Below are 26474 nucleotides of genomic sequence, written 5' to 3'. Positions count from 1 at the left end.
AACAAACGGGAAATGAATTTTGTTTTAGTTTTCTCAAAGCAGAACAACAGTTGGATTACAAACAACGACGATGACTAATATATATTTTTGTAATAATAATTATTTTTCTTTTTTCTGTATTTTTTTAGAGTTTGAAAGGGAAGGATCCGTCGTCTAGGAAGCGGGCGATTTCTTGTGGCATGACGGCACTCTCTTCCAGGGCCGTGCAAGGCCTACACATGCAGTCGACTGGAGCCCGTGTCACGACCTGGTGCGAAACAGGTAAAGTTTTTTTTCAACGATTCGTGAGTAAAGCGGAGATTATTTTATAGACACTCGTTGCGTGAAACGGTTCACAAAAAGTTTCAAAAAAAAAGTAGAGAACAAAGTCGACTGAAAAACTTTGTTCTTTGATGTAAGAAATTCCTCTCAAGTGTGAAACTTTTTTCTTGTTGGTAACTTTGCCATTAAATTGTCATTTTTATCGCGAAAGTTTGGCTGGAATTTTCTCTTTTTTTATTTTTTATTAAATTCCTTTTTCTTATGCGGGAACGACAAAGTGAACAATTTCCAAAATTGAACTGTTATTATTATTATTTACCCGTCGCAGTTTTGGTTCTCCAGGTGCGGCTTTCGGACACAGCAGGGAGACGGTGGCTTCACGCTCACCTGACTCCTGGCAGCACATGCACGAACGCTCCGTTTGCCACAGTTTCGATCCGGAAACCTGAAGAGAAAAAGATAAAAAGAAACGAAAAGAAAAAGAATAAAAGAATAAAAGAAAACGAGTGAGAGAAAAGGAAATAACACACAATACAGTGTACATGATGGGTAGCACCAGCACATCATCATGACACGAGATTTTCTCAAATAGAAAATGGAGGGGAGAAAAATAAAAGGGACGACCGGAGAAGAATATATAAAAAAAGGGAATTGACTTGGCACGCGAGATGGCCTCACATGATAGTTCGTGACGCGTGGAAAACATTATTTCTTCTTCCTCTTCTTCTGAACCTCCTACTTATTACTGGATATACTTGTATGAAATAGCCCGGGTTCTTCTTCTTCTTCTGTATTTCTTTTGTTTCGTGTGTTGTCAGACGAGACAATCAACTTAATGATACTATAAATGTGCAGCACCAAGCTGCCTCCCCCCTTTTTGTTTTCTTGGCTTGTTGGGAGTTCCGTCAAGGCGTCCGACTGAGACGTTAGATTCCTGGACCGCCCCCTTCTTCTTCTTCTTCTTTGGCTTTCTATTTCCAGTTGCCGGAAAGGGTTTTTCACCATTTTTCTTCATTTTCTTAGATCTGGGAAATATTCTTCTCTCTCTGTGTGTGTGTACATAGTGGTCTCTACGTGCTGGCTGGCCTTTTTTTTTTATACTACCGTGATTTTCTATTTCTTTTTCTCTCCATGCCACATAGATCCATCGATCTTTCCGACCCGATGCGTCCGCAACACACACACCTCTTCTTCTCCTTCCCTCAGATGTACATGTTGTATACTCAGGGTGTTCTTCTCATTCGCTCGGATTGCTTTGATCAATCACCTCTGGCCTCTCTTGTATTCCTCCCTGTTTGCTATTACTTGACTGGTCAGGATATATTTTTCTATCTCTAGTTTGTGGTGGTGGACGGATCCTTCGTTTAGATATTCCAGCACAGTTACTACATCAATGCGTATTGCACATGACCGCAATCAAAGTCTGAAACAGGCGCCAATGCTGCCCAATGCGGCCCCCTATATATACTAAGCTGTCTTGTGGTGTTTTGTTATACAATGTGGTGGAATGGAAGGGTGACCAGCAAAAGGTATTCATTGGGCAGTTGGGAGGAGGAGGCCCAGCGTCGGCGGGCAGTCGGATGATGTATGAGACGCCATACGCTACCGTGCACAAGGATCCGATCGATCACAAAAAGAAATCCCCCCAAAACGATGCCATCAACGGAAATGAGTTGCAATCTCTTCTTCTTCTTCTTCTTCTTCATTTCTCTCTCTTTTGTCCTCCCGTGATTCTTTCATTCGCGCGCCGGGAAAACATGAAACATACATGAAAATAAGCTGTCACGTCACTTGTTTTCCTTATTTCTCTATTGCCCAACCAATTTCCGTTTTTTTCTTTTCTTTCTTTCCTCCAGCTGATTACTTTGATGTGAATGTGAAATCTATAGTTTGTATAATTTCTCTATCTTTTTGATTATTACCTGGACGTAGCTGGTGCATTTACCGGTGCAGGCGAATGACGGAATCGGTTTCGGGATGCATCCAGGATACTGGAGAACGTGAATAACGGGAGTTAATTGGCACTCATCGGCTCGGATGACGGAGACCAATCCCACAAGTAGGAACATCATGACCGGTAGAAGCGGTAAAAAGCTGCTGCTCTGGTTTCTATTAACAGTTGTGTGTTGTTTAGACGTCGACGGAGCCGCCTGATGTGTGAAGGACGACATTCTGAGTTGCGTGCACGTTCGGAGCTTGTTTGTGTGTCTTACAAAAAAACCTCCGACTTTAACCTCGTTCGACGATCTAATGACTCGAAATGTCCGACAGCCGGTCAGTCAAATATAGGCGTTCGCCCCACCGTTCCCTGTCATGTGCAGAAGGTTTTTTTTTTTATTATTATTTTTTCCAGGCAGCTGACATGGTTGTTAACTCCCCACCATAAACAATGATTATATCTCTTTTTAAAAAAGAAATTTAACGATATGTGCAACCAGTGCAGTCTCCTGTGGTGCTACTGGACCATTTCGGCACCGCGGGAAAGACATGGCAGTCGCTTTTTCCTATTTTAATGATCCCGTGATTGACAGGTAAAAGCCATCGCTACCCGCAGTGCTGGTAAGTATCAAACGGCGCTAATGAAGTGCCGGCCACACATCAAAACGACCTCGATCGTCCGTCACCGACTTCAGTATTGAAACGACAGCAATTGGGCAACAACCCTCACTAGAAACAAAAAAATCATTTTAACATTTTAATAACTCAAACAATAATCATATCATGTTCTGGTACGTTTTGATCATTCTCTTGGGTGCCGGTTCGTCTCGGGAAACTCTTGCCAGCAAAACGAATTTGATGAGTGGCACTTGTGAAACTCTTCCATCGACGATTCACATCACCAAAGGTAAAATAAAAGAGAACTGTTTTTCTCAATTCAAAATTTTTCGAGTGAATAATCGCGGTTGTATTTTCTTTTAATGGTCGTTCAGAGGAGTACACTGACGGTGGGATCCTGTCGAGGACTTGTGAAGGCGATATTGGTGTCGCTAAATGTGAAGGATCGTGTTCTTCTCAAGTCCAACCATCGGTTGTTCATCCTTCCGGATTTCTCAAGGTATTGATCAATCACTTTTTAAGATTCATCCAAGCTCAAATGATTGATTCAATTTGACGATGCAGGAATGCATGTGCTGCCGTGAATCGTTCCTTAGGGAACGAGTTGTGACGCTGACCCATTGCTACGACGCTAACGGAAATCGATTGACCGGAAAGAGTTCTTCCTTGGATGTCAAAATGCGCGAACCCGCCGATTGCAAATGTTTCCGATGCGGCGATTCCGCTGAATAAACACACACGTTGGACGCCTGACGTCTGTCGTTTTTTTTTTTTAATTGTAACTCATAATATCATCAATCCAATGAAGTCTGTGTAAAATTGATTGTGAGTGTATTGAACAATTGCTAACGATTCCAACACATCGATACACGTCCTTAAAATAGCACGAAATCTCTTTGGCAAATCTTTTTGACGCGATGCGTATCCCGGAGCCATTTTCGTGAATCTGGCAACACCCGGCTTTATTAGCAGACTCGCTTAAACGGCAAGCAGAGTCGTCCAGCCATCGTAATCTTATTGCCTAATCCTCGTTTCTTTTTAGTTAATTTAGGGGTTTATTGGCAGCTGTCTAGAGCATTTTATTTACGCCAGTTGAGCGAAATATTAATTGCTTGTAAGATTTTTATAAATTCCTGCGGAAAAAAACGGCTATGGCGACAGCAAATTTGGATTGGGGAGCAGAGGCGGATGCAGAGGAGAAAGAAGTGACGAACAAGGTTTGAATTTTTGAATCGCTACGTTGACAGCGAACTGTTAACTTAAGTTAACAGTGCTTAGAAATTACACTCGTATTGCCGTTATAAAAAATTATAGCTTCTTCTAAACAATTAATACTTTGACTAGTATTAAACTACTATTTAATTGTTTGTAACTTTCCCACCTGTTGAAGTTTGTAGACGCAACTTTTGTAGGCTATTGTGTAACTAGTTGTAAGTGCAGTATGGTTTAATTAGAATCCAGATAATTGTGCTGATGGTTTATTTTTAATCGCAGATGACCAATATTAACCTGCAAAATAAGGAAAATCCTCCTGCTTGGATGGTCCCCTCTGATCAGCCCGCCACAGCAGCAGCAACAACTCCTGAAGAAGGCTTGGCAGGAAGCGTTGAAGAAAGCGAGAAGATATCTGCAGCTGAAAAGTCCCTTCTACAGAAAGTAATTCGCAAAGGTCTTGTTGAAAACCATCATGACCTGGAGGTTCAGCGAAAGGATCCCAATTCACCACTCTACTCAGTCAAGACCTTTGAAGCCCTAAATCTGTAAGTTGAAAAAATGCCAACAAAAAAAAAGAATCCTTATACATTTTCGAATTTTTTTAGTCGTCCTGAGCTTTTAAAGGGCGTCCATGCAATGGGATTTGACGCTCCATCCAAGATCCAGGAAACTGCACTTCCTACATTACTAGTTGATCCGTAAATATCAAGATATTTAATTTTAGGTTTTTATTCCTACATCCCTTAATGTTTTTCTACTTTGTCAGACCTCAAAACATGATAGCCCAGTCGCAGTCTGGTACTGGAAAAACTGCTGCTTTCGTTTTAGCCATGTTAAGTCGTACGGATGTGACGAAAAATTACCCTCACGTCGTTTGCTTGTCTCCAACTTTCGAACTGGCTATTCAAACAGGCGAAGTGGCCAAAAAAATGGCGAAATTTTGCCCCCACATTAGGATTCGCTACGCTGTCAGAGGCGAAGAAAGTAATGAACTGCTTTTTTTTAATTATTTCAACTTTTCATGAATTCAATTTCATATAATATAATTTTGTTTTAGTTCCTCGTGGCTCTCAGTTGGACGATCACATTCTTATTGGTACTCCTGGCAAGCTGCTGGATTGGGGAACGAAATTGCGCTGTTTTGATCTGACTAAAGTAGAAGTATTCGTCCTCGACGAGGCTGACGTTATGATTGCCACACAGGGGCACCAGGATCAAAGCATTCGAATTCACAAGTACGTGTCGACTTTGCAAACAGTTTACCATCTTAATGCCCTTTATTAACCTTTTTTTGTCTCAAGGTTGCTACCGAAATCGTGCCAGATGATGTTGTTCTCCGCCACATACGATGAGGACGTTATGAAGTTTGCCGAAATGATTATCAGGAATCCGGTCGTGCTCAAGTAAGTTTGCTGCCAACGTGACATTCCTTTTGTTTTTCTCGGCCTTTAAATATTATTCTTTGATCTTATTGATTTTAGGTTGCACCGTGAGCAGCAATCACTCGACAACATCAAACAGCACTATGTCGTCTGTAAGAGCAAAGAGGACAAATACCGATCCATATCAAACATTTACGGTGTTCTCACCATAGGCCAAGCTATGATCTTTTGCCATGTAAGACAGATATATTATTATAGTTCCTTAACTGGATTTAATAAAACTGTGTATTGTTTTGACAGACAAGGAAAACAGCCTCCTGGCTAGCTGAGACCATGAGCCGAGAGGGACACGCTGTCGCACTACTCAGCGGCGAGTTGGAAATTGATCAGAGAATTAACATTATTAATCGATTCCGGGAAGGCAAAGAAAAGGTGCTCATCACCACCAACGTGATGGCCCGTGGTATTGACGTCGAACAAGTCACCATGGTCGTCAATTTTGACTTGCCAGTGGACCAGAACGGAAGGGCGGATTGTGAAACTTACCTTCATCGCATTGGCCGAACCGGGCGTTTCGGTAAATCTGGGGTAGCCATCAACTTGGTCGACGGGCCTCGTTCCATGCAGGTTCTACAATTTATTGAGGCGCATTTCAGTAAGTTTTACAAAACTATTGGTTTTTAAAACATCACAGAAATCAAATTCGTTGTCATGATTTTTCTCCCTACAGAACGACCTATTTTAAGGCTGGATGCTGAAGATGTCGACGAGATAGAAAAGCTCAACAAGGATGATTGAAGTTGATTCCGAGTATACGAATATCTGGCTGAGGTCTGAATTGCCATTTTGTTTTTAATGCTTCGCCAGTGAATGTTTTGGTTGGATGTTTCGAAGGGAAAGAAGGAGATCTATGGTTTTTTAGGTCGTGTAACGCTGTACTGTCATCGCTACCGATTCTCAAATACAACATAAAACATTTACACGCAAAAAGAAAGCGCTGTGATTGTAGCTTTGAAACTATTTCAAACGTAATTGAAGGTTCTCCAACATCCCACTGGTCAACACCTCAATTCACCTTGGATGCCTAGGAAGCAATGTTGCTGGTTGAAAGTAGTAATAAGATCTAAAATCTTATGTATTCTTTTTTTGACAATGTAGGCCGCCGATTGGAAAACGGAATAGACATTCGAGCGCGTTGCAATGTATATGCATCTACTTTACAAGGCAGATAGGGAGCAAAAAGGTATCAAGCTTAAATCACAAATTGATGCGTCATGGTTTTCGCAATTTTTCGGAAATAGCCGCATTAGGTTTAAGTTTCATAGCGTAGCAAATCGGACACGTGTCCTATATTTCAAAGAACGCCAATTAGTTTCTTAAAACATATCTGTGAGCATTCGTTTTTACGAACCACTGTGTTGAGACAATCGGTGTGAAAAGCGTGACGACAGAAGAAGACAACCATTCCGGTCGTTGGTTTCCTAGGATCTTAATTTAGAGTTTTAAAATTTAAATTAATCCGTAGCGCGAATTAAACAGTAAAATTTGCTAACTTACCGGAAACTATCACTTTCTGATGGCAAGCGCCACATATCTGATCATCTAAGAAGAAAATATTTTGTTAGGAATAGAGCTTCAACGTTAATCTAATTGTGCGTCACCTCGAATTGCCATGCCTCGTTGATGAATTCGAACTAGTCTTTCATGAAGAGAAAAACAATCGCTAACTAGAATCTTTTGACTCTCTTCTTGTAGAGAAATCTGTCAATCAAATCTCATTACTACAGTCCTTTCCTCATTTCTTTCCTATAATACGCACCTGCAAATTGTAGTCATGCAGAATTTTTACCAGGGAATCACGTAGACCAGGTACCTGAAGACAAGATAGAGGTTATTAGAAATCCAGTAATGCAAAGTAATTGTTTCCGAAGCTACCTCCACCCCATACTCTATCCGCTGGATCAGTAGACGTGGATCGACATGCGTACCGATGTTACGCAATAAAACGTTCACGAACTCTGTAGAAATAAGAAAATTCCCCAATGATATATTATCGCCGGACTAATAATTAGATTTGTGAATACCTGGTTTGGCTAGTGAATAACCAATTAATTGTTCCCAAAGTTCTGGATCGTCATAAGTTTTACAAAATTCTATGGCTTGGTCGATATCTTTTAACTGGCCCATAATTAGGCGGAGGGCGTCCCTGGTGTTTCCCATACGAGCTGTTAATCGACAAAATGCAAGTACGTAAGAAAATCGAAATCGAATCTAAGAGACTTTCGTTACCCAAAAGGAAGATCATTTCTGGAATGTATCCTCGTTGTTGGCACGTATCTAGAGCATCTTGGATCGGGTAGTAATCGCTGCTGCGGAGGAAGGAAAGTAATTTTTCTTGCGCATATTCGGCGTAGAGGGAAACTAAAAGGCCGTGGAATTTTCGGCTTCCTTCCTTTGGTTCTTTGAGATACAACGCGTCCAGATACTACAGTTGTAGTGAACTTGAATTAATTAAAAACTCAAACGTTAAGATTTGAACGACTAACCTTGAATAACAATTGCGGTTTAGTTTGTAGACGTGATACCACTAAATCGGAAGGAATGTGTTCGCTGTGTTCTAGGAATAACGTACAAGCTTGGTTGACGTCAAGTTCCATTAGTGCGAGGATTTTATCGTGGACGGTGGTGAAGAGCTGATGTTGAGCAATCAACCGAAACACATCAGCATGCTGAAGTCTGAAACAAGAATTCTTTTGAAATCCGTATCGCGATAACAGAATAACCTTGTTATTTACGTACTTGAGGTACATTGCCAGGGCTCGATCGTATTTCTTCTCGTGAGAATACAAAATAGCCAAGGCTTCTAGAAGAGTGGTATCATCTGGATCATGGCGAAGAATGTGCTCGAGCACAGCGTTCATTACGGCTGCAATGTTATAGAGCGTAGGACTCCATTCTCTTACTAGCCGAAGAAAGCCCTGGAAAATAGAATAACGTGAAATCATTTCTTGATTGTTTGACTCATAGTATGTAGTTATGTGTTCTTACAGCTGAATCAGTTTTCAGAAACTCGAAGAGAACCATTTCGTAAATATGTGGATCCAATCTACATTCACCTCTTGGGAGATAAGGGGTAACAGCCCGTAGTTGGTGCAATCGAGCAAACTTGAAAACTTCCTCTTCCCAAAGATTTTTCTCTTTACCTGTTTGAGACGAACAATTTATAAGAACGGCTAAAGTGAGTACAAATTACTGTACGAACCCAGAATTTTAACACAGAGCTTGGCAGCCATCTGGAACTCTCCCTTCGACAAAAGGAAATCGAGGTAAGTCCTACCGACCTGAAGAACGGAATGGCATTTCAGTTCACGAGCTTGTGGCCCCGTAACTGCTTCCATGGCTTCTTCGTATTTTCTATTTTAGAAATAAGATATTTCTTTTTGCGAGAAAAAAAAACCTTTGAAAGTTGCATTTACTGATGTTCCATAAGCCATTGGACGTGATCGTCAGGATTGCGCGGTTTAGCTAAAACAACATCTTTTGGACTAACGATGAAAAATTGACCTTCTTCCGCCAGACATTCTGTAAATTGGCCAAAAGTAGGGGTAAATTCCAATCTTATACCAAGTTGATTTGACTTATTACCCAAATGATATTCGTTGCAAGAGTATTCCTGAAAGCCACGAATTGATAAAACATCTGCCGAGATTTCATTGTAACTTTCCTGGTGTGGTTCCACCAGCTTCATTTGAGGTCTTTGACCCTTGCCAGATAGTTCTTCGTCTTTTGGAACCACTAAAAGGGCTAAATGATTACCCAGCCACCCAGCGCCAGCCACGAATGAGTCAATAATAAACATCGAAACTGGAAAAGATAAAATTGCATCTGTAACGTGAAGAAAAAATAAATACAATTTTTTCAAGGTAAACGTACCAATTTCAACGTAATGTGTCGGAAGATTTAGTCGCTCTGCGTCAGCATCCGGACGCCTTCGGATGACACAGACCTTGATGTCATCTGCCCAAGCAACGACCAGTGTCAAATCATCCTTCCAATACAGGATACAGCGATAACTTTCTGGGTTGATTCTGTATTTTTTATGTGGGATTTAGTTAAAAGTGCCTAATAATATTTAAAAATTTAGGCATACCCAGGGCTGATATCTTTCTTGACCACGCTGATTATGCGGCGAACAGACATGTCAAAGACTCTTACTCCCGTTGTGCTCGCCCAAGCAAGAAACCTATTTTTCCACTTAATGTTAGTGATTTCACCTTCCCCTTCAAATAAGGTGGTCGATTTAAGGCGAGAAAGAAACACTTTTTCATGTAAGATAAGCCTATCATCGCCAGTTACGAATCTTCTTCCAGAACCAGACTTGTAGTACAGCGGATCAAGAGCAATAGCTTTGACAGGCCGATCAACCATTAGTGTATGGCAATTTTCTGTAGAGTAAAGCCCAGACACCATAACCTAGCAAATTAAAGATATGTGTACTGGAAAGTGAAAACTAAATGGAAACAATGCTTCTGTCTACCTTTCCATCATTTGAACAGCTACCAATGTAGTCTCCTCCACTATCAATATCAACCATATTTATTGCCATTCCATGAGTGGGAAACTCTTGTTGCTGTGATGAATGCCCAAGATGATCAAGTAAATGCAATGCTCCCCAGTTGGTTCCTAGACACATAAACTATAAAGGGAAATGATAAAAATATACTACAAAATACAAATGCATTTTTTACAGACAAGCACTGTCAAATTAATCATATTTACCTTTGGATGTACAGCAATACAGCTGGCTGCATCTTTCTTCAGGATAACTGTTATATCATTGGACAATCGCTCATACTTTAGCTTAGGTTCAACTTCTTCTTCTTCATCATCATCATCAGCAACAAAACTGTGTGACATCTCTGCAGCCTGTTCCACAAAATCATGCTGTTCAAGCTTGCTAACAGTTTCTTCCATGATTTCCTAACATTAGTTAAGGGAAACATTTTGTAAGGCAACATATAATCTAAGTAAAAATGAAAAACTAACTGAGAAACTACTTACAAATAATAGAAATTTTTCTGTATAACAAAATAACTAGAAATCGTTTACTGCGCCTATTAACTCTGCAACATTTTATCGTCACCGTCGTCACTAAGGGGTGTCAAATGCAGACGACTCTTGATCTTTTTGTTATTGTTTTTGCTGGTTTTTGTTAGTTAAAATGGCAACGTAGGAGCACAGAGCATGATTAGTAGTTTTTTGATTTGACGTGAAATAGACTTTCTCTACGTTATTTTTTAGAAAGATAACTTTAATAATGTTTTCTTGTAGTGGTATAGGATTTCTATACCATGCTTGTAGTGTAAAATTTCATCTTTTCTGGGCCCACATACTGAGACAGTGAAAAGCTGAGAATAATGTGCCTTCAATATAGTGAGAAGTTCATTTCTATGTTCTTTGCAATTTCTCAAATTTGAATAACTACAAAACATTAATCTCTTTGTTATTTCATACTATTCAGGATGATCAACATTGAATGGTGGTCTCAGTGAGAAAGAACCCAGTATCCAGTACCTGCTTAATGCTTATCATCACCGGTAAGTGAAGTTTTCAATTAATTACGTATCTTTGACCAGATTCATTCAAAAGGGAAAACATATCTGTATCAAGGATAAGGGGAAATAGCTATATTTTCTGTCATAGTATGGAGAACATGTTCTATTCAAAGGATAATGAGATTTAACAAAGAATACAGACAATGAAGTCTTCTATTGGTTTTCCCTTAGTCCCCCTCCCTTCACCATTTTAAAACACAATTTTTCTTAAAACTGCCTGTGAAAACCATGCATTTTCTTGATACCCATACCGATGCTTATTTGGCATATTTCTCGAAGTCCATTTGTGGAATGCTACCGCATGGAATTGGCATATTTGTGCTATAAAATGATTGTTTTAAAATCAAATTTAATAGTTCATTTTTCAAGTTCTTGTGAAAAATTAATTATTACCCAGTTGGTGTACGGAAGGCCTGCGGTTGAACTTGCGTAACAGTTCCATCACTGTTGTCACAGATGATGCGGGCAAGACTCACTTTCTTGATTTCGACCAGTTGTTCTATTAGCAACATTTTTTTCACATAGTAAATGAGTAGGCCACTAAAGATTACCAAAATTGGTTTTGTTCTTACTTGCAGTGAAAGAAACCGATTGCGTTACATCGGTATAGAAGAAACGATCAGATTGCCTCAGGTTCTCAAATTGCTTAGCTATAATATAAGTAAATGTTGGTCCAACCAGAGATCCTGGTGCTTTTGTCTCTGTTACTCCACCGATGTATAAATCAATGTCGTTCACCGAGCCGTAAATTTTCTTGAAATATGTTATAATCTAAAAGCGATGGCTTTGTTGAGATTTTGCACCATACAGACGTCTAAACAAAGTTTATTTTTATTAAGTTTTAAAAGTGCATACTTCTGGCGAAGTGGTTGGACTTAGAGCATCAAATGTCGTTGGAAGTGGTGTTTTCAAATTCAAGGCAATTTGTCGGGCTTGAATGTAATTCGGCAGACCTATGTTGATTGCATATAAACGAATGTTGTAAATACTTTTCCTCAACTAAGGGAAAACTCGTGCAGTTAAAAAAAAATTCGAATTAACTTAATGGTCGTTTACCGTGATCTCGTCCGCGTTGCATATTTATTGATATCAAATCACCACCGAGTAGGGCTGCAGGTGTTCTAAAATTTCATTAAATTCCGAATTATTATTTTTTCATTCGTCTACTTTGATTTAATGAAAATGAGACGTACTTCGAAAGTTGACTAGTGATGTCATCAGCAAAGCATTCGTCCACCGTCTGCGCAGGTGTTTTGAGAAGACCGCGTATCGCATTGTCAATAAAGTTTGGATTGCGAAGGCGAGTAGCAGTACCAAATGAGGTGCCGAGCAAATAACTTTGATTGCTTCTAGTTCCATCAGCTTCATACACCCTAATTGTAATCTTGTTTACTGGATTTCCAAATTGCGACGATTTCAATTAAAATATTTACCTGATGAAACTACGAATCAATGAATGACCCATTCGATAGGCAGCCGTGGTAAATTCGTTGAAAAGAGCAGAATTGTTTTTGTTGTTGTATGGACCCTTGAATTGTGCCGAAGGACCTAAAAAACGGTTCATGTAGTGTTTTTGTAAGGATTTGTTAATGTATTTTCACTTACCAATTATGACGGGAAGGAACTCGTTGTATGTGATGTGCTGCAATTCGGCAATGACGATGCGACGAGCTTCTTGGTAATAAAATTCGTCGGTTTTGCTTGCTCCGTATTTGGCGTACAGAACATTAGCCACCCGATTATGTTCACGGAGCCACAATGTATGCATGATAGTTATCAACGTATGTTGTTTCACTCTGCTATCACCTAAATCATAACAATCGTTAAAATATAGAGATATTTAAAAAGCCATTACCGTACTAATTTTGTGTAAAATTCCATGCACTTTATGGCTTTATTCTTAAAAAAAAACTGTAAAATCTAACAACCTCTACGGTACCTGCAACAAAGCATGATGCGGCCTCAGCGCATGTAGTCGTGTTGTCGGAGCAACAGGTATTGGTCAGAGGCAGTAGAACTTTGCCGTTTTGGAGAGACACATTCATTAAACCTCTTTTGGAAGTTGTGTTGCGGAGGGATTGAGCGGTGGCGTTACTGCTTCCGTATATTTGTGATCCATCAATCCAGTGGGTCAAAGAATTCACCTAAATTTCCAATCGAGTTGCTTAAATATTTTGATTAATGAGAATTCTTGGGTATTTAGAGCAAAACCTGTTCTCTGGCAGTCGGTGTGCTACCATTCAGGTACAGGCCGAAGTTTGAGCGAATCATGTTGATGCAATTAGCGTTGGTGTAGGTAGGGTCGTTATTTGGGACGAGAATGTACAAACATTCAGGATTGGGATTGGCTGTGACGTTACCGAATCTTCCTCCATCACAACAACCTCCAGCTAAAACCAGGCATTCATTTCATTTACTTTCTAACTATTTAGGCATGAATTCATTCGTGTTTCTTACCGATTGTAAATTGTGTTATCTTAGTTAAGTCGTGGTCCAGGAACTGCCCCCACTGCATCGTCATGAAAGAGACGTCAGGATTTGATACACTTTCGTTGACTGTAACGGTGGTGGTGATGAGGCGAGCGCTCGGTAGAGGTGCACCCGATTGAGACAAACGGATCTTGGAGATACCTGATTTCATTACGATATTTTTTGTAGTACATTGTGGAGTTAAATCCGTCATGAAAATGAAGCAAAAATGGTTAAGTACCGTCGGCGTAATTTGCGGGGCCCATCAAACGTTGAAAAATGGTGCCCGCTTGTCCGAAACGTGGGTTGAGTAAATTGTTGCACGATCCGTCGTAACTGCGGTACTTGTATTTTGGATCGCACGTTATGTTGGTTGGTAGTGGTGATATCTGCCTATTGGAACCATTCTCATCGGCCTATCAATTGATTGCACATTTGAAAAATTAATGCGCCACATTTTTGTTTATAATTGTTTTTTTTTTTACAAATTTGAAAGCTTATCGACAAAGGTAGTAAATTTATAAATTTATTTTGAATTTTGAATAGTAAAACAAAAAAAAGAACCTCCATAATTCCATACATCTAAAGATAGATTAAATTATATTTAAATTAATTTACCAATAGTAAAGTGCTGGCCGACAAAGTTAGAATCGCTACCATTATGCTTGTCATCTCTGTTAGATTTCTGTCGAAACTGTGTAATTTACTGTCGGGCTATTGCCGTTTTTTATATCTAAAATGCAACTCGTGTCGGGATGGAACTCACACATGTGTGAAAATTCGCATTTATTCATAGCTCTGTTTCGGAACTCGTTTTTATGGCGTTCGTGTTTCGTCTAATCGAAAGATCTTTTTGAATAGGCCATGAAGTGTTTAGGCATTGAGAGAACACGCAGTAAAAAAAAAAAAAAAAAACAAACAATACTGTCATCCGGTTCGGATATGCCACCTGTATTTCTCTGCGACTGAAAACGATGACTGTGCAACGCGCAAACCGGGTGGTATCGTTTTTCATTTTTTCAAACACACGAAATATGGTTATCTTTCCATGGCGTCCATTACCAGTACAGTTGTGTCCTAATATTTCGTTCAATACCACTTCGTTGTATGTGCGCCGGTTATTGCCGAAGTTTACGTGGCCACCTTTTAGACCATTCACCCGCCTATGTTCATGCTTAGCTATTGAGATAACTGAATTTACCAACAACAACAACAAAAAAAAAAACCTTTATCAGATTTCTGTTCCAGCCACCTGTATGTCACTGCGTAAAACGCAGAACCACTGCGCAACCCGTAACGTTTCGAGCGAGTTTCGAGACCTTTTTCAAACATACGGGTCGAAATTCTATTTTGTCCTTGCATAGCGATACAATGACCTCGTCACTTAGACCCGAATGTTTTCGAAAAATTATATTCCAGTTGAATTTGGTCCCAAACGGACATGACTCATATTTCAAGTTCTGGCTTGGAAGCTTCACACTTTCGTGGCAAAAGTGGCACTGTGGCAGGCAGGTGTGTTGATTATTATTTATCATAGACGTTAGTTGCCATGCCAAGTTTGTCAGTGAAATAATACTTCAGCTAGCCAATTCACCATTGAAACCCAAGACCTTTGAAAAAATTGTTTCGAAAAATAGACAAGGCATTGCAACATAAATTCATTCTGGTTTGTTTTGATTGAATCAACTCCATAACATGTTACGAAGTAAAAACAATTACAAACAATTATTTCCCATTAGAAACTTAAAGAAGTCGAAATTTTTGATTAGTTAAATATTTAGCTTCAAAAGTTGTTGAATGATTTTCATTTGAAAGGTCTTCTTCTTAAAATTCTAGCAATTGTTGAAATCGATTTTCGATATCTTGGCACACGGGACGGGCATGTTATTGCTAAGAGAGAATGATTTCAATAATATAAGACTTTCTAAATGATACATATTTTAGTAAAATGCTTACTTTGATGGCAATCGGAAAGCTCGCGGTTGAATTTGCGTAATAGTTCCATCGCTGTTGTCGCAGATGAGGCGAGCTAAACTCACTTTCTTGATTTCTCCCAATTGACCTGTTAATGGATTTTGTTGATGGTCCATTCCTACCCAAATATTGATTGATTTAATTCTTACGCGAGTTGAAGGACACCGATTTTGAAAGATCATTGTAGAAGAAGCGATCCGTTCGTCTCAGATTGTCAAACTGCTGACCGATGATGTAATGGAAGGTGGGTCCGACAGCGGCGCCGGGCAAAGGCCTCTCTGTTACTCCCCCGATGTACAAATCAATATCCCCCACTGATGCGTACACTCGTTTGAAACTGTCTATAACCTGGAAGATATTGGTGCGACGTTAAATTGACATTTTCCCGCCCTTCACCTTAAATTTAATCTAAGGTTGACATATCACGAAATTCAAAAATTAAACTTACTTCTGGTGAATGAGTGAAACTCAAATCATCAAAGGTAACGGGCGGAGGGGGTGGAGGTGTTGGAAAGATGGAAGCGTAAGCTTCCAAGGCAATCTGTCGCGCTCTAACATAAGGTGGAAGTCCTGTAGAGAAAAGCAAATAAAGTTTTTTTTTTTTTTTAATTAGTAAGTTAAGTAGACTAGTTGGATATACCGTGATCTCGCCCACGTTGCATGTTGGTTGCCACTAAATCAGCGCCGAGAGCAGATGTTGTCCTAAGTTATATTATTGTTACGCCATGTTTAAGTTTGCTACACATGGTTTAGTTATACTAATTACGACCTCTTTTGCAACATACCTGAAAAGTTGACTAGTTACGTCGTCAGCAAAACACTGATCCACCGCTTGGGCCGGAGTGAACAATTGGCCCCGTAGAGCGTTGTCAATAAAGTTGGCATTGAGGAGGCGGAAAGCACCGGTAATGAATGAATTTCCAAGAAAGAAACTCTGACTGCTTTCACTACCATCGGCTTCCAAAAGTCTGACATTAATGCAGATGATTACCAATCACTAAAAATGACTAAATACAATCTGTATTGACTTTACTTGATAAAACTACTCAATTGAGAGTGACCCATGCGAAAGGCAGCAGCGGCAAATTCGTTGAAAATCGCCGGATTGGATTTAGTATCGAAAGGTGGCACCTTAATTTCGGGGCCTTTCAAAAAGTAATTTTAAAATTTATACAACAATTTGTTGCTCGAGCAGAGAATATACATGTTTTACCTAGAATAGCTGGGAGGTACTCGGTGTAAGTGATGTGCTGGAACTCGGCAATGACGATGCGACGGGCTTCTTGGTAATAGAACTCGTCCGTTTTGGTTGCTCCAAATTTGTCGTAAAGTTTATTAGCGACTCGATTATGTTCGCGAAGCCACAAGGTCTGCATAATTGTAAGCAATGGCTGTTCACGAGCTCTGTTGTCACCTAATCAAGCAACGAATGTTTTTTTTTTTAAACCGTTTCACAAAGTAATTTTGTTTTAATGATCCTGAGTTAGAAAAAACTTGATAGCAAGATTATGTGTTAACCTGCTACAAAGCAATCGGCGCATGTGCTTGGTGACGTCGGCAATAGAACTCGGCCATTCTGGGTGGAAAATGCCAAGAGACCTTTTCCCGAGCTTGTATCGCGCAACGATTGAGCAGTGGCGTAGCTATTCCCGTAAATCATAGACCCGTCGATCCAGTGAGTCAAAGCGTTGACCTATACAGTAACAATTGTCGAAACATACTTTTAACAACTTCTAGCTTTATTTATTGGGGAATTTTGTTTTTCTTTTTAACCTGTTGTCTGGCAGTAGGTGTAGTGCCATCGAGATTCAGTCCGTAGTTTGAACGAACCATATTCATGCAATTGACGTTACTGTAAACGGGATCGTCGCTTGGGATTGGGATCTGCAAACACTCAGTGTTTAGATTGGTTGAGGTATTACCAAATTGGCTTCCACCACAGCATCCTCCACCTGTAATCCATGTTGTTTGTTTTATGTTTCATGTCTCGGGCCCTATTACAATCAATTTCCATTCAATTGTTTCTTACTGATCCGGAATTGGGGTGTCTGCGTCAAATCGTGATCAATGAACTGGCCCCACTGCATTGCAATTAAAGAAGCATCGTAACTGGGAATACTGTTGTTCAGAGTGACGGTGGTCGAAACCAAGCGAGTACTTGGCAAAGCGGCGCCCGATCGAGACAAACGAATCGCCGAAACACCTGTGAGTGTGAATACGTCGTATTGCACTATAGCGTTTATGTTTTCATAATAAAGAGAAATTGCTCTCAGTACCGTCGGCGTAATTTGCGGGGCCCATCAAACGCTGGAAATTGGTGCCAGCTTGTCCGAAACGCGGGTTGTTTAGATTGTTGCACGTTCCGTCGAAGCTGCGGTATTTGTAAAGTGGATCACAGGTTGGAGCGGCTGGCAATGAATTCGCCTGTCTGTTGGATGCATTTGCATCGTCCTGCCAGTTGACAATAAACGTCTTATTGCATTGATTAATGTGAAAAATAAGACATTTGAAATAATTTACCGACAAGCTGCCGGATACTAATCCGAGCCATACGACTAGTAGAGGTACGAAAAATGCCATAACGCAGCGGTATAATAGGTTTCCACAACACTGGACATCGCTATCGGAATGTTAGTCCTTTTTATTCAAGTCAAATGCGTAGTCGGCATGAATGCACCAGTACAATTCACTTGCTGCATCCGTGTTCAGATCCGTGTTTACATTGATTATGTGCTAGCTTTACACAGATGCGTCCGTCTGTTAATTGGTGGCAAGCTGTTCCACTTGTTTAAGGACATTTGTGCACTGAAACAACAGATTTACGAGAGAGGCAGTACAGCAACTCTTGTTTTGCTTACACAAATAAATCTGCCATAAAGTACATAATCATTCTGTTCTGTTTTTATTATTTTTTACATGCTCTCAAATTCCCATTGTGCGATTGTTGTCTGTTCCACTCGTACTAGTGTATGTTTTAACGTTTATTATTTCATAAATCTACTTATCGCGTTGCCAATGAAATTTCAATTCATTAACGACATATTCATTGAAAGCTTGGAGATATCGAACATATTTCAATGCATCTAACATAAACCTTTCCTCCTCTTCACTTTACAGGATGTCGAATGCCTCTCGTTTGGTTGAAGTGCTGGACTCTGGATTGACAACACAGCTATCGGTAAGTGCCCCATAATTGTAAATTAAATAATTAAATCAACAGCAAGCCAAAGGTAAATTACCAATATATGTTTATTCGTTCACTTGTTTTGCGGCTGTGTGCTATTAACCCATTGAACACACTACATTACAACTGATCAAACATTTTTACCCCCTCCCCACACCTAAAAAGTGGTTATCTTTCAAAAATTATTATGAATAACTTGTTTTATCGAATAGATGTGCCCAGTTTTTCTAATCTGAATTATCTTCTTCGGAAGAAGGTGATTCAGTACCGTAAAACTTGTTGAAATCAATTGCCTTGATTTTCGCGCATGAGACTGGCTTATTATTTCTGAAAGAAAATTCATTTCAAAATTTTAGTTTGCGATAATCAATTAGTAATTCAATCAAATGAAACATTTATAGTCTTTACCCTGCTGGGTTACGGAAAGCTTTGGGCTGAACTTGCGTGATGGTCCCATCGCTGTTGTCGCAGATAATGCGAGCCAGACTAACCTTCTTGATTTCCTTCAATTGTTCTGATCATACATTTTTTCAAATTTGTTAATTACTAAGGGTATTTTTTTGTACAAGAGGCGTCGGTATTCTTACTTGCAGTGAAAGAGATTGGTTGTGAAAGGTCGCTATAGAAGAAACGATCCGAAACCATTAGATTCTGAAACTGATTAGCAATGATGTAACCGAATGTGGGTCCAACAACGGCACCGGGCATTTGCTTTTCTGTCACTCCCCCAATGTACAAGTCAATGTCGGCCACTGATTGGTACACAGTCTGAAGATAGCCAATAACCTATCATTAAAAAAAAAAAAGAAACAAACAAGTCAATATGCGTATTAATTTGTAAAACTCTCTGGAGAGATAAATGAAATGCTCAGTAATTAAAAGAGTTTTATACTTCATCAGAATGTGTCGACTTTAGATCCTTGAAGGATTTGGGAAGTTTTGAATTGCTGCGGTCATTTCCCATCGCAGTTTGGCGGGCTACAATGTAAGGTGGGAGGCCTATTGCCATTGGGAAAAAAAAGTTCAAATAACTTTAACATTATCTTAATTTTTTAAAGGGAATTTCTTACCGTGATCACGCCCACGTTGCATGTTGATTGAAATTAAGTCACCCCCGAGCGCATTTGTACCGCTAGAAATCGAATAAATCAAGTTAATACTGAAAATTTTACTTTTTAATGCTGGCAGTAAAACTGCATTTAACCTACCGGAAAAGTTGGCTAGTAATGTCGTCGGCAAAGCAATCGTCCACTGACTGGGGAGGGGTTTGCAAAAGCCCACGCAAAGCGTTGTCGATGAAAGTTGGATTAAGAAGACGGAAAGTTCCAGTGTTGAACGAGTTGCCGAGGAAGTAACTCTGGGGACTTGCACTGCCATCAGCTTCAATCAGTCTAGTTGTATGGGCAAATAGATTTTGTGATTATGAAAGCAAATTATTTTGGAAACAAGCGAAATGTTTACTGGATGAAACTTTTTAACTGAGAGTGACCCATGCGATAGGCAGCAGCAGCGAATTCGTTGAAAATAGCCGGGTTAGATGGGCCATTATTTTTCTGTAACTTCCCTTTGGGGCCTAAATGTTTAAGTAAAATTTGTTTTATTGAATTTGTGTCTTTTTGGTAATTTTGTGAACATTACCGAGAATGACGGAGAGGTACTCGTTGTAAGTGATGTGCTGGAACTCGGCAATGACGATGCGGCGGGCTTCTTGGTAATAGAACTCGTCGGTTTTGGTTGCTCCGAATAAAGCGTACAGAGCATTAGCCACTCGGTTATGTTCGCGCAACCAAATAGTGTGCATGATTGTTAGCAACGGCTGCTCCCGAACTCTACTATCACCTATCGACCAACAGATAAGTAAATAATGCCCGTTAACGAGTTGTCCAGCACATTAACAGAACTAACTGAAATAGCTTTTGTAATAATAATTTTTTTTAAAAGATGTGGCCGTACCTGCGATAAAGCATGATGCTGCATCGGTGCACAGAGCTGGGTTCGTCGGCAAAAGAACTTTGCCATTCTGAATCGAAACAGCCAAGAGGCCTTTTCCCGAGCTGGGATCGCGCAAGGATTGAGCAGTGGCGTCGTTGTTTCCGTAAATCATAGAACCATCGATCCAGTGAGTGAGAGAGTTGATCTAATTTTTTTAAAGTTGAAAAGCCTTAGAATTTAGAAACTTTTTATTAGATTGCTTGGCGAATTGTACCTGTTCTCTGGCAGGTGGTGTAGTTCCATCGAGATTCAATCCGAAGGTTGAACGAATCATATTCATGCAATTGACGTTGCTGTAAACGGGATCGTTGCTTGGGATTGGGATGTGCAAACACTCTGCATTGGGATTGGTTGAGGCGTTACCGAATCGAGCTCCAGCCGGAATGCAGCATCCCCCAGCTGAGTTACAAAAATTGGTGTTATTCTTAAATTTGGCTAAAAATAAAACCTTATCGTATTAATTCTTACCGACTGTGAATTGTCTGGTTTGGGTCAAGTCGTGGTCCATAAATTGACCCCACTGCATCGTGATGAAAGTGGCATCGTTTTCAGGCACGCTGTTGTTGCTGGTGACTGTAGTTGAAACCAATCGGGTACTTGGCAAAGCGGCACCCGATTGAGCTAAACGGATAGCCGAGACACCTGTACAAGTTAACCCAATCAATATTTGAAGCCCAATAACACTTGACAGTATATTAATTTAGTTATTTCACCATCGGCATAGTTTGCTGGGGCAATCAAACGTTGGTAGATGGTGTTGGCTTGTCCATACCGCGGGTTGTTCAAATTGTTGCACGATCCGTCGAAGGTTCTGTACGGATAATTGGGATCACAGGGTAGCAGGGATGGTAATGCGCTCTGCCTGTTGGACGCATCGTCAGCCTATTGATTAACAACAACAGTAAAAGAAAGAAATTTCATGAATACGATTCGAGAATTTGAAATAGAAATAGCTGCTCTTCTTCAAATCTATGGTTGAAATTTCCAAAATTAAGTTTGACTAAATAAAGAATTATTTACCGATAAGGTGCCGGCCGCTAATGCAAGTACGACTAATACATAAAATGCCATCTTCTGTCGTTTGTCTGGTTGAAACTGTAATTTTGCCTTCCAAAAATTTGCCTTTTTATGCAAAAAATTGTAATCGACGTGTAACTGAAACTCGTATGCCATTGGTTCTTTTTTACGTGCCAGACCCGCCGTGTTTACGGCTGCCAGATCAATTATCCAAAAGCTTTCAGTTTAGTAAAAACTTTTAGCAGCTGCGTTCTTATTTTCTATTCAATAAATGACTAAACTGTTTATTACCAGTTTGCGTTGGTATATTGTGACGTTCGTGAGTTGACGCACGTTCTCTTCTCTTGCCTATGTATATTTTTTTGAATAGTTCATCGTACTTAGGTTCTATTGATATAATCAACACAGACATCTGTATCGATATCCGGTTTCTGTTTTTTTTCTCCCAAATTTTTATGAAAGCTAGAGCGTTTACCTATATTCAATGCACACATGTGCGCGCAATTAGATCGCATACAGCGATTTGTCATACTGGGTGGAACGACCCTCGCCAGTCGCTACAGTTGTCCATTTAGAAACCTTGCGTTATCCTTTTTTTTTTCATTTTATATTAGAAGGAATCTTGTAAGCAATTTCATGTTTAAATATTGGACTGAAGTTGTTTTCGTTCGCTTTTCTTGCGTTAATATTTACCCGGATACAGATAACTGCATATTTTATAAAGGGCATACGGTACTGAGTGTATGGATTAAGTCGCTGTATCTAATGAATGACAACAAGATGTTTCATTCCGGAATGGTTTGTGTTTGTGCAGAAGCTATTTTATTTTTTCGATAATAACAGGCCAACACACTGTATGGACCTATTTAATTTCAGAACGAATAACGAGAGCTATGAACTTCAAAACTTGTTCTTAAATCAACTAACCTAACTTAATGTTTGTCGGAAATCCAACCTGAATTGAATTCTTAATCCTAATTATTATGCCTTTCTATTTCATTACAATTTACATTTTTGGGTTCATTTTATTTTTCTGATTGGCTCATCAAATTTCATTTGACGATTTAGAAATGCACGAGTTCTCAGTGGCCAGCAATAATACTGAAACCAACTTAAACAACCATGGCCAAGGGAAATAGGAAACAACGTTCCATCGGAACGACCAACTGATGAATGGGCTCATTTCCGACCGACGCTTTCCTGCAGGAAGGAATAAATGTTTCCAAGGCGGAGTTCAGGTAAGCATTCGCTTAACCATTGGCTAGATTATTTGAAGTCAGTACTCAGTAGTTTCATTCAGTTAAAACAAGTGTGCATAAGTCCCGCCTCCATAAATTACATTGGGGAACGAGAAAAAAAAACGTTAACGTTGGCAACTTTATACTTTTTTAGTTTTTTTTTTTTTTTTTTTTAGTTGGCCGGCAGTACAGTAAACTATGACTAAATTTGAAGAAAGTTAATGATTATGATATTATTGGAGAACACTTTTTATGATAACTGGTAAATTAAATTAGATTAATTAAATTATGTATGTTTTTTTAAAGCTTTACTAGGTTTTACCGATTTTACGTAATTTGCAAATTTTTCCTTGTGTAACATTATATAGGTTCGCCCTTCCCTTTGGGTTTTTGATCTAATATTATATTATTTCAGTTTATTAATACTTTATGTACTTTGTATAATTTATTGTGTTAATGTTAAATCTTACATTATAACTTGAGAAATAAGAAGAAAAACTACTCTCTTGTCTCTTCTTATGCTTATTTTATATGTTCAGTTGTTGGACTTGGCACTGCTGCAGCGTTGATGTTGAGCAGAAGACGCGGCGGCCGTCCATTGTTTGCGTGAATAGTAATAATAGTTGAATACTTTGTTGATAGACTGAAAGTTAATGTGCCACTGTTTTCACTTGTGAACCTACGTATATTTTGTTAATTTCCATGAAGCGTTGGGTTTTCATGCATCGTGTCTATGCAATCTCAAAAAGCAAGCAATCACACGATGAACAGTAATAATTTGAATTTCAATGTGCTGTCCAATGGCCAACCAGCAATTCAAACAGTAGGGTATGGGTTACCTCAAGTGGGGTTACAGCAAAATGTTCAATATGTTTATGGTCCAGGATTTCAGTTTCAAAATAGTGTTCAGGGGATGGACTTTTGCCTCCCCAATCAACAGTTTGTTACCCCTCCAGGACAAGCCTATACTTGCATTAATCAAAATGGGATGACATATTTAGCGATAACCCCAAACATCCAGCAACCATCACCTCAGTGTTATCAAGCAATTGAAACACCTCAGGGATTGCAATTGTTTCAAGTGATTAACAATCCAATGAATTTTGGTCCCTTATGTGTTCAAAATATTCCACAAGCTCAAGGTTTTCTTCCCCAATTCGCACCTTACCAACAAGAAGCTGTAGATTTACGGTCAAATTCTCCTGCAACTCAAAATGGAAATTTGCCCCCACCAGCAGTGCAAGAATATTGCCAAGATAATTGTGCCCAAGAAATGGAAACTACTGTGGAAGAAAACCTCAATCAAGAAGGTGAATTTCAAGAAACTGATGATGAGGAAGAGACCTACGAAGAGCCAAACGAAGAGCCAAATAATGTTGAAGGATGCCATGAATCTGAAATGAATCAAAATCTGCAAGCTAATGAAGATCCTCTTTCTGCGTTAACTTCGTTAACATCATCCATTTTGACCTCAGCAGTCAATGTGTCTAACTCAAATATGTTTGATGTGTACAAGAACATGCAAAACTCATTTTCCCCTCACATTCCTGTGCCCCCACTTGGTACTCAACTGGGGGCACAGCAAGTATTGGGTCTTCCTGATCAGCAATTTCCTCCCAACACGCGAGCATTTCAGGTGTTGGTCCCTACACCTCAAGGTAACGTTCTTTTGTCGATAAATTAGCGATGCAAAATTGAATTCAATTCTTTCTTTTCTTATTTAGGAATGGCTATTCAGACAGTTGTAGCCAGTTATCCAGAAAGTTTCTCGCCAATAATTACAAGTGACCCACCAGGTCCCAGAAATAATACTTTCATGAATTTGGATACTGGGTTGAATCCGAACCTGTTGACTCAGCCTCTGCCACTGCCGGAATCTCCAATAAATTATTCTCTCCTTAAGGCAAACGAAAGCAATAAGGGAAATACAGCAACACTCCCTGTAAATGGACTAATTAATGATGGAATTATTACTTCTGCTGCCACGACAATCCAAGTGAAATCTAGTCCATGTCACTCTACCACAGGTTCGTTTGATACGAAACGTAAAATTTCGTACAAATTTTACTAACCCATTTAATGTTACTTAGTGAACAATCACCCGACGTGTTCAGGATCGGGGCCTTCAGCTGCCTCACCTCTGCCGAAAGCCCCTCCGTCAATTCAGCAACCCATGCCTTCTCCTCACTGTTTACCGGACTCTACCGAAGATCTCTGTAAGTTCACTACATTTTGTCATTAATGATTATTAGTTGAGTCACTTTATTGAACTATGTGTAGGCCAACCGACCATCAAACAGTCGACGTCAAACATAGTAGACGGTATAGACTTGGAAGATATCCGGGAGTTTGCTCGCACGTTCAAGGTTCGCCGGCTAGTCTTAGGTTTGACGCAAACGCAAGTTGGACAAGCTCTCTGCGCTACAGAAGGTCCAGCATACAGTCAATCTGCAATTTGCAGGTAATTTTCAAGAAGAATAATTATTGCTGTGATTATGATTGAGCTTGCTGTTTTTCTGTGAAGGTTTGAGAAATTGGATATTACTCCACGCAGTGCCTTAAAGATTCGACCAGTGCTTGAAAATTGGCTGCGTGAGGCAGAAGAGAAGCATCAACAAGGCAATCTACAGCAAATCGCTGGGATGGATTTCATCAATATTTCGGCTATTGGCAAAATCCGCAAGCGGCGAACTTTCTTTAGTCCGGAAGCACTTGTCGTACTCAATAGTCGCTTCGAGCAAAGCTCACATCCATCAGGTTCTTTTCTCAAATTTTCAGTAACAAATTTAATTTAGTTTGGCGTTTCTAATAATGTTTCGGATCGGTAGGTCGTGAAATCAACAGCATCGCACAGGAAATTGGTTATGAACGTGATGTTGTCCGCGTTTGGTTCTGTAACAAGCGTCAATCGCTGAAACACTGTCAATCATTTCAACGAAGTCGTATTAATCTCAAGTCATCCGATTCAACTGAGGAAGATCGCAACTCGGCTTCACCGACTCAGCCATGAGGATGAACAAATCTCTCTCTCTCTCTCCCCAAATTTTGCATTTCAAAAGTTCCTTGTTATTATTTAAGTTTTTCCTTTCTTTTTTTCTCCCGCACCAGTGCAGATATTAAGGTGTTGTATTCAGAAGATATGTTTCGTTGTTTGTTATCCTGTAGAGAGAGAGAAAATCCGGTCGGATTTTCCATCCCTGCAACGTTCATTTCGCACAAAAAACAGAGCAGCCAAATAACTCTCAGTGAATCCTTCCACTTGTGTTCATTAGATAAGACCTATTTTTTAAATAACATATTTCACTTGTCGTTTGCTGATAACCTCCTCTACTTTTATTAGGTCATTGTGCATCCAATACAGAATGCTGAAAATCCAAAGAAATGAAAAATAAGACTTAACAAGGAATCAATGTCGTCGTCGGAATTTCCTTTGGGTGTAGATTGATGGAGAAATCGCATGAGACTTGCCGATGAAGCATCTGGGTTTTCTTGAAAAAGAAACGTGACGTCAGCGTCGTCGGCGACTCACGTGCGTTAGGCGGACGACTTGGATCTCCCGGCGTGTTTGTCT

General features: G+C 39.7%; 8 protein-coding genes across 9 annotated transcripts; 3 read left to right on the top strand and 5 right to left on the bottom strand.

Moving 5' to 3' along the window:
- Window positions 1–84: 84 nt before the first annotated feature.
- Window positions 85–2502, bottom strand: LOC124349105 (bursicon-like). The gene is made up of 3 exons (XM_046799617.1): window positions 2184–2502; window positions 581–706; window positions 85–247 (listed from the first exon to the last, which is right to left on the bottom strand). The coding sequence occupies exons 1-3, from the start codon at window positions 2430–2432 to the stop codon at window positions 125–127; spliced, it is 498 nt and encodes a 165-aa protein (XP_046655573.1). The 5' UTR covers window positions 2433–2502; the 3' UTR covers window positions 85–124.
- Window positions 2499–3703, top strand: LOC124349117 (partner of bursicon-like). Its single transcript, XM_046799630.1, has 3 exons — window positions 2499–3106; window positions 3192–3316; window positions 3382–3703. Exons 1-3 carry the CDS (start codon window positions 2983–2985, stop codon window positions 3547–3549), a joined length of 417 nt encoding a protein of 138 aa, XP_046655586.1. The 5' UTR covers window positions 2499–2982; the 3' UTR covers window positions 3550–3703.
- Window positions 3704–3778: 75 nt separating this feature from the next.
- On the top strand, window positions 3779–6394 carry LOC124348978 (DEAD-box helicase Dbp80-like). Its single transcript, XM_046799413.1, has 9 exons — window positions 3779–4034; window positions 4312–4577; window positions 4638–4730; window positions 4799–5016; window positions 5090–5267; window positions 5334–5435; window positions 5514–5649; window positions 5715–6069; window positions 6145–6394. Exons 1-9 carry the CDS (start codon window positions 3969–3971, stop codon window positions 6210–6212), a joined length of 1482 nt encoding a protein of 493 aa, XP_046655369.1. The 5' UTR covers window positions 3779–3968; the 3' UTR covers window positions 6213–6394.
- A 139-nt stretch (window positions 6395–6533) lies between these two features.
- LOC124348871 (vacuolar protein sorting-associated protein 41 homolog) lies at window positions 6534–10581 on the bottom strand. Its single transcript, XM_046799232.1, has 19 exons — window positions 10476–10581; window positions 10194–10394; window positions 9952–10110; window positions 9565–9887; window positions 9348–9502; window positions 9060–9278; window positions 8891–8996; window positions 8677–8828; window positions 8463–8617; window positions 8214–8392; window positions 7961–8150; window positions 7704–7899; window positions 7499–7639; window positions 7350–7432; window positions 7234–7287; window positions 7076–7175; window positions 6972–7016; window positions 6826–6902; window positions 6534–6761 (listed from the first exon to the last, which is right to left on the bottom strand). Exons 2-19 carry the CDS (start codon window positions 10386–10388, stop codon window positions 6687–6689), a joined length of 2604 nt encoding a protein of 867 aa, XP_046655188.1. The 5' UTR covers window positions 10389–10394; window positions 10476–10581; the 3' UTR covers window positions 6534–6686.
- Window positions 10582–11194: 613 nt separating this feature from the next.
- LOC124348926 (peroxidasin-like) lies at window positions 11195–14411 on the bottom strand. Its single transcript, XM_046799333.1, has 13 exons — window positions 14117–14411; window positions 13740–13914; window positions 13487–13660; window positions 13241–13419; window positions 12969–13173; window positions 12635–12835; window positions 12463–12577; window positions 12223–12402; window positions 12086–12150; window positions 11885–11982; window positions 11602–11800; window positions 11423–11528; window positions 11195–11350 (listed from the first exon to the last, which is right to left on the bottom strand). Exons 1-13 carry the CDS (start codon window positions 14168–14170, stop codon window positions 11287–11289), a joined length of 1815 nt encoding a protein of 604 aa, XP_046655289.1. The 5' UTR covers window positions 14171–14411; the 3' UTR covers window positions 11195–11286.
- Window positions 14412–15150: 739 nt separating this feature from the next.
- On the bottom strand, window positions 15151–18105 carry LOC124348929 (peroxidasin-like). 2 transcript variants are annotated; one of them, XM_046799336.1, is made up of 13 exons: window positions 17993–18105; window positions 17749–17926; window positions 17502–17675; window positions 17246–17424; window positions 16991–17165; window positions 16686–16886; window positions 16506–16617; window positions 16258–16440; window positions 16113–16174; window positions 15921–16042; window positions 15622–15820; window positions 15455–15560; window positions 15151–15388 (listed from the first exon to the last, which is right to left on the bottom strand). In XM_046799336.1, the coding sequence occupies exons 1-13, from the start codon at window positions 18050–18052 to the stop codon at window positions 15331–15333; spliced, it is 1809 nt and encodes a 602-aa protein (XP_046655292.1). In that variant the 5' UTR covers window positions 18053–18105; the 3' UTR covers window positions 15151–15330. The 2 variants fall into 2 exon arrangements, with proteins under 2 accessions (XP_046655292.1, XP_046655293.1); XM_046799337.1 differs by having other exon boundaries at window positions 17749–17923; window positions 17993–18104.
- Window positions 18106–18703: 598 nt separating this feature from the next.
- Window positions 18704–21784, bottom strand: LOC124348909 (chorion peroxidase-like). Its single transcript, XM_046799306.1, has 13 exons — window positions 21669–21784; window positions 21362–21530; window positions 21117–21290; window positions 20863–21047; window positions 20610–20793; window positions 20295–20495; window positions 20118–20229; window positions 19865–20047; window positions 19727–19788; window positions 19549–19655; window positions 19244–19442; window positions 19065–19170; window positions 18704–18983 (listed from the first exon to the last, which is right to left on the bottom strand). Exons 1-13 carry the CDS (start codon window positions 21717–21719, stop codon window positions 18884–18886), a joined length of 1833 nt encoding a protein of 610 aa, XP_046655262.1. The 5' UTR covers window positions 21720–21784; the 3' UTR covers window positions 18704–18883.
- Window positions 21785–23467: 1683 nt separating this feature from the next.
- Window positions 23468–26110, top strand: LOC124348906 (POU domain, class 6, transcription factor 2-like). The gene is made up of 6 exons (XM_046799302.1): window positions 23468–24561; window positions 24628–24930; window positions 24994–25119; window positions 25184–25364; window positions 25428–25660; window positions 25732–26110. Exons 1-6 carry the CDS (start codon window positions 23637–23639, stop codon window positions 25911–25913), a joined length of 1950 nt encoding a protein of 649 aa, XP_046655258.1. The 5' UTR covers window positions 23468–23636; the 3' UTR covers window positions 25914–26110.
- The last annotated feature ends 364 nt before the right edge of the window (window positions 26111–26474 follow it).

Source organism: Daphnia pulicaria, chromosome 7 (assembly GCF_021234035.1).
Source record: "Daphnia pulicaria isolate SC F1-1A chromosome 7, SC_F0-13Bv2, whole genome shotgun sequence".
NCBI lineage: Eukaryota > Metazoa > Arthropoda > Branchiopoda > Diplostraca > Daphniidae > Daphnia > Daphnia pulicaria.
Note: the sequence above shows the minus strand (reverse complement) of the source record. Positions and strands in the feature narration are given on the sequence as shown.